The sequence below is a fragment of the Pundamilia nyererei genome, unplaced genomic scaffold, assembly GCF_000239375.1.
Source record: "Pundamilia nyererei isolate P.nyererei 1_Seehausen unplaced genomic scaffold, PunNye1.0 scaffold00276, whole genome shotgun sequence".
NCBI classification, from domain to species: Eukaryota; Metazoa; Chordata; class Actinopteri; order Cichliformes; family Cichlidae; genus Pundamilia; species Pundamilia nyererei.
This window is the reverse complement of record NW_005187677.1, coordinates 137804-144304: the sequence shown is the minus strand read 5'-3', so window position 1 is coordinate 144304 and position 6501 is coordinate 137804. Positions and strand designations below refer to the sequence as shown.

The window sequence follows — 6501 nt, the reverse complement described above, 5'->3', positions numbered from 1 at the left end:
ACAGAGCGCACACCTATTACTTTGTAAAGCAAAGGTTTGTGTTGTTTGTGTTCTTCTGGAGATTAAAAGAGCAGACCTATAAGAAGTTGTCTGCTGAACAAGAATCATATCAGTTTGCGAAAGAGGAAACAGCACTGACGAGCCAATGAGGAAGTTGAAGTGCAGCTACAGAAAAACTGACAGGACTGATGAAACCGCTGTGTCACCCCCCATCTTACATGCAATGGCACAGTCCACAACCGCAAGTCACTGCTGTGCAAAAGTGGCATAGCCCACGGGACATTTGCTTCCTCTTCAAAAAGTCAGCAAAAGTACCTCGCAGGTGAAATTGGAAAGTGTGGCCTGATTACTAAACAGGCGATATGTAAAAGGAACAACTTGCATGAATTTTAAATCTAGACACATATGTAGATATGGCTACCAATTCTTTTTTCCTCCACTTGTTAAGCAAGCTAAAAATAGAAAAAGCATCTATCTCAAAGGATAAATCAGCAAAAGAACCATTTTCAATTGTTTTTTTTAGGAACTTTTCTGGTGACAGCCTGTCACAAAAACACATAACTCCTTCCCATTTCTTTGGTTGAATATATGAAAAGATACAAAGATACAAAAAAGATGATCCCCACATATCTTAGCATGGTGTGCAGTGTATCCTTGAAAAATGTGAGGAAACTGGACAAGTGGAGGACAAAAGAAGAAATGGCAGGCTTAAATACTCTATTCAGCAGATCAACAGTATCTGAAAGTTGTGTCCTTAAGAAACAGGAAAAAGTCAGACAAAGACCTGACAAAGAAGCACATAGCAAAGCACAGAGTGGAACACTATCAGTCGCAGATTGGTCTCCCCAGAGTCTGTGACTCAACATTGAAGCAATGTGGGATTATCTTGATAGAGAACAGAAGATAAGCAGCCAACATCCAAAGAAGAGCTTGGGATGTCCTTCAAGAAGCCTGGATAACTATTCCTGAAGACTACTTAAAGCAATGTCAGATTAGACTATGCTGAAGAATAAAGGTGGTTGTACAAACAGTCTTTTTGCCTTATATATTGTACTTCCATATATGTTTTCACATATTTTAATAAATAGGGGCACCAACTTTTGATTTTTCTGCAAAATATAAAGAAATTAAATATAGCTCAAGACTTTTGCACAGCCCTGTATGTAGAAGTGCTCACAGCCCCAGCTGTACTTTGGGGCTACAAAAAGGGCCAGTGTAAGATAAATAAGGATTTTATTTTTTTTAACTATAAATCATTCAAAGCTACTGTAATAGAATCAGTGTTAGAATGAACAGAATACGTCCCTTTAAATTGCTTAAATCACCAGCTTGACTTTAGGGACAAAAAAACTTGGATAACCGTGACGGTGTCTTAATGTTTTATCTAGCACCATCAAAAGGTCATCATTTCTGTGAGCAGTAATTAAGCTTAAACTGCACTATGTTTAGTGTCAGCATATCTGAACCTGCTGTAAATCACCATTTTAGCATAGGTTTTTATTGAACTTCTAACTTCTAATTGAACTTCTAACTTACTTTTAAGGTGGACTTACTGTCCACCTTAAAATGACCAAAAGTACATCTGACAGTTTTGTATATCTCATCCTGTTATAAGAGGTTCAGCTTATCTATGAAGTTCTCTTGTTTTACATAACAAAAATGTTTGTCCTAAATAGAGGATTTATTTAAAGATGCAACTGAACAGTTTGCAAATGTGTTTAGGGGCAAGGCGTACCCTGTGGTGGCCATGATGGAAAATTATTTAGCCTGGTTTCAGGTTCTACCTCAGTGGTTTTGTTTTACCTCTGTTGACTTTGAGAATGAATTAGGTGGTTCTCTAAATGAGTATATGGACGTGTGTGGGTTGGCTCACATATGCATATGGAATATGTACATGCAAGTACGAGTGTAACCTTTTTGCATTTTCTAGCAGACGCCAACACAAAGTACACAAAGTACACAAGAAAATGTACATTTGTCTGACATTGTCTTATAATACTTCTTGAAAAGCTACATAAAGTGCATATTTCTGCCCGATGTTGACTGGTTGACATTAACTATTTGCCAATCTATTGGTATCTGCATTTACAGCAGTTGAAAAAAGATAACGTGTTATGAGTGTTGACTTTGCATAGTTTATTCACCAACTTCCCTTTTGGCAGTGTTACAAAAACAACAAGCAGCTGCTTATCCAAGCAGAGTTGGACAGAGCGGATGAGGTAATAAATAATAAAGTGATAAGTTTGAGTGATACCTCAGGAACACTTAAGAAATTTGGCACGGTGAATTTACTATAACTCCAAGCAGTGTCTTAAGTAGGCCCAGGTCAGACTGCAACAGACTAAGCACTGCTGACATTTGTGTTTGCTCTTGATTCTAAGTGATATCTTAGATAGCGGATACACTCAATATGGTCATCTTTAGCACAGAAGCCCCGCCCACCTGCTGTTTAAGCCTTCTGTTTGCCAGAGACAGCCAATCAGCTTAAAGGCAGAGTAGGCGGTGCTAGTTCTACAGTTTTTTAATGTGAAATCATCTCCACAGTGAACTGCACAACAACCTGAAAATCACACCCAACCGATTGGAGAGATGGATCTGTGGATGTAGACAACATCTTCCAAAAGATATCAGTTGGCGTTTTGTTGGTGATGAAGCTCGCCATGTTGTACCAGGTTAACCTTTATCAGGTGATTTTTATGATATTCCAACTATTCAACTTGCATTTGTTTCCCTACTTGTTTGATTTTGATTTTCTTCTTTAGTCTGTTAATTACTTAATCAGTAGAAATGCCTTCTATCTGTACAGCAGCCAAGCCAAAGGAATATGCCAAGTGGAATTTGATTGTAGGCCAGCAGCTTTAAGAACATCATGCACTGAATAGTCTCACAATATGGAGTAATTTACATAATCTGCATTTTTAAATTATGTATTTGAACATAATTTATAACATATTTATAAAAATAGGGGGATGGAAGATGGAAGATTCTGTTACTTTTTTCAGACTGGGTGTGTCGTGCTCAGCATCTGTGCCTGTGTTTTCTCCTCTGCAGACTCAGAAGCAGTAAGTCAGCATGCTGACTATCATCTCTGGCCTGGCTGGTCACTGAGATCTGGGGTTTACTTTATGGAGGATGGTAGCTAGTGGCATTTTGCTCAGACCCTGCGTGGAACTCATAATAACAGATGAAATGAAGGCTTGTGCAGCAACAAAATAAAATTCAAATGAATCGAAGACATGCGAGTTGTAAATATCATCAGCTACTGGTAGCGGCAGAAAAAAGTCACACATTGAAGCAACTTAAGGCTTTTGGAATATATAAATTCTTAGTGTGACATCCTGTTTAGCGTGATCTGCCAATTTTCTTTTTCACACCCAACATGACCCAGCCCAGTTTGCTTTGAAGTCTAAGATCAATGCATTTGTGTCACACTTTTCTAGAGGTGCAGTCATTTAACATTTTACACTTTATTTGAAACAATTAGTTATCGATCATTAAACTACAAGATGCTGTTTTTGCAGATGAAAACGCAGAGATGCAGTCAGATAAAGTTGTGGGATATTAATCTGGCTTTGGTGTTAATGAAACTAACAAGAGGTGCACTAGAAGGGCAACAATGAGACAACCCTCAAAACAGGAATGGTTTTACAGATATTTTTTCCCTCCACATCTTTTCTGACTGTTTTTTCCACTAGTTTTTTATCTGACTAAGGCCAGTGTCACTACTGGTAGCATGAGGTGATGTGGTAGAGCAGGTCATCTACAGGTTTTAGCTCTGGCTGTTCCAGCCTGCATGTCAAATATCCTTGGTCAAGATACTAACCTCAAGTTCCTCTCTGAACACTTAAGCATAGAAAAAAGTGCTTGTATGAATGGGTGAATGAAGCATGTTATATAAAGCCTTTTGAATGCTCAGTTAAAAGAGAAAAGCGCTATAAGAACCAGTCATTTACCATTTACCTGGTCCCAACAGAGGTTGCACAGGTAGTCCAACTCCTCTAGGATGGCACATCAATATGTCCCATTGCCACAAGGTTTGCTATGTCTCCAAGAACAGTCTCATGAAAATGGAGGAGTTTCCAGGAGACAGTTACTGTGGGAGAGCTAACCAGGGCCGTAGAAGGTCATGAACCCATCAGCAGGACCGGTATCTGCTCTTTTGTGCAAGGAGGAACAGGACGAGCACTGCCAGAGCTACAAAATGACCTCCAGCAGGACGTTGGTGTGAATGTCTCTGACCAAACAATCAGACTTCATGAGTGTGGCCTGAGGGCCTGGTGTTCTCTAGTAGGCTTTGTGCTCCCAGCCCAGCACCGTGGAGCCCGACTGGGACTTACCATTGAATACCAGAACTGGAAGGACCACCACTGGTGCCCTGTGATTCACCCTAAGCACATCTGACAGACGTGAAAGGATCTGAAGAAGCTGTGGAGAACGTTACGCTGTCTGTAACATCATTCAGCATGACCAGTTTGGTGGTAAGTCAGTGATGGTCTGTGGGGGGCATATCCATATAGCGACATAACTAAATCCAACAGAACACCTCTGGGACATTATGTTTCCGTCCAATCGTCCAGGAAACCATCAGTCATCTCATTAAGAGCAGGCTCTGATGTTAGCAGGGATGCATACAAGCATGTGGGGGCCATACAAACTACTGCGTACCTTGTGCAAATGTTCCTTTAATTGCTATGAGCCGTGTACGTTTGGCGTTTGTAATGTGTATGTGCGACCCAGGTTGAAAGCAGCTTTCACTTTGTCTAACGTTATGTTTGGGATTATATTTACCAAAAGTTTAGGTGTTTGTTTATTAGTGCTGTTTGTAGGTGAGTCTCCTGAAAATTTCATGGAGTTGCTATGCATATGCAACGTTTCCAAATGGATTTTTCCCGTAGTAATTTGTATTGTGTTCATAATTAATCTAAAGTGAACACTTGTTACTTAATTATGCTATGAATCAATTTTCTTCAGTATATTATTTTTTATCTATCTTATCTAATAGCCTCTCTGGGCTTAAAGTAGAATAGGGTTTGGACACAGCGGTCCTTCCTGGTTTGCAACCCGGGGTCATTTGTAATGAGGAGGCACTGAGGTTGAAAATGAAGCTATTGTAAAACTTTTAAACTTTAAATACAAATGCAAACAGTTTAGCACAATTAGCTGTCAAACGTTTGACAGCTTTCTGTTTGAGTTTTACAAGATACTCATTAATTCATGCATAATTCCTCCAAAGAGTCAGATAGCTATGTGACAATATAATTACATTTTCCTATGCCATTGTGTTTTAAAGCCACCGTGTAGCTGCTGTTATTGCAGGAATTTAGATTCTATTGTTTATTTATAAACAAACAGCAGTTAGGAATCAGAAATAACCCATGAACCATGCTGTCCGGCAGGAGGCGACAGAGTCCAGTTTAGCGCAGTTAATGGGAAAGGGTTTTCCCAGTCGAGTTATGGTTCAATACTACCGTACATTACTGACTGATGAGCATTAAGTGCATTTCCTTAACTGCTAACTGATGACAGTCAAGCCTCTTACAAAATTGTCGCTGTAAAAGCCAGCTAGTCATTTAAGGCCATACAATGAAGACACAATATTTTATGAGTACGTTACCGCGTGGATAAATCACCACATCTGCACGTATCTGTCAACAACGCGGGGAATCTGCTCTGTGTGCTTTAATTAGCCTGTTAGTCATCAATGGGACGGTCCTGTGACGTGCAGCTGTCAAAACACTGGAGGAGGGTAAAAGTTAAAACGGAAGTCAGGAGAGTTTACCTTCAAAATAAAGGGTACACCAAGAAAAAAAATAATTAAAAAATTTCTGTCTAGCAGGTAAATTAAGACAGCTTGGCCCTTAACATCAGTGATTAAAATAGATTTATTTCCACTTTCTGATTTGTTTACTAAAACAAAATGACAGCATTTATGACATCTTTTTGGGTGTAAATATAAAGAAAATATAAAGTAAATTTACACCCATCCTTTATGTATTCTGTCTTAGTCCATCCATCCATTTTCTTCCACTTATCCGGGGGCAGCACCCTAAGCAGAGAAGCCCAGGCCTCCCTCTCCCCAGCCACCTCCTCCAGCTTGTCCGGGGGAACACCAAGGCGTTCCCAGGCCAGCTGAGAGATATAATCTCTCCAGCGTGTCCTGGGTCTGCCTCCTCCCAGTCGGACATGCCTGGAAAACCTCGCCCAGGAGGCGCCCAGGGGGCATCCTTGCCAGATGCCCAAACCACCTCAACTGGCTCCTTTTGATGTGGAGGAGCAGTGGCTCTACTCTGAGCCCCTCCCGTATGGCCGAACTTCTCACCCTATCTCTAAGGGAGAGGCCAGCCACCCTTCAGAGGAAGCCCATTTCTGCCGCTTGTATTCGCGATCTTGTTCTTTCGGTCACTACCCACAGCTCGCAACCATAGGTGAGGGTAGGGACGTAGATCGACTGGTAAATTGAGACCTTCGTTTTTACACTCAGCTCCCTCTTCACCACAACAG

The 6501-nt window shown here is 40.6% G+C and overlaps 1 protein-coding gene across 1 annotated transcript in view; it reads right to left on the bottom strand.

Annotated features, from left to right (window-relative positions):
- LOC102215420 (protein-tyrosine kinase 2-beta-like) overlaps positions 1–1749 on the bottom strand; it is a 21601-nt gene extending 19852 nt beyond the window's left edge. The window contains exon 1 of the mRNA XM_005750534.1: positions 1736–1749. Coding sequence (XP_005750591.1) covers positions 1736–1749 — 14 coding nt within the window. The remainder of the gene's footprint in view (positions 1–1735) is intronic.
- Positions 1750–6501: the final 4752 nt, after the last annotated feature.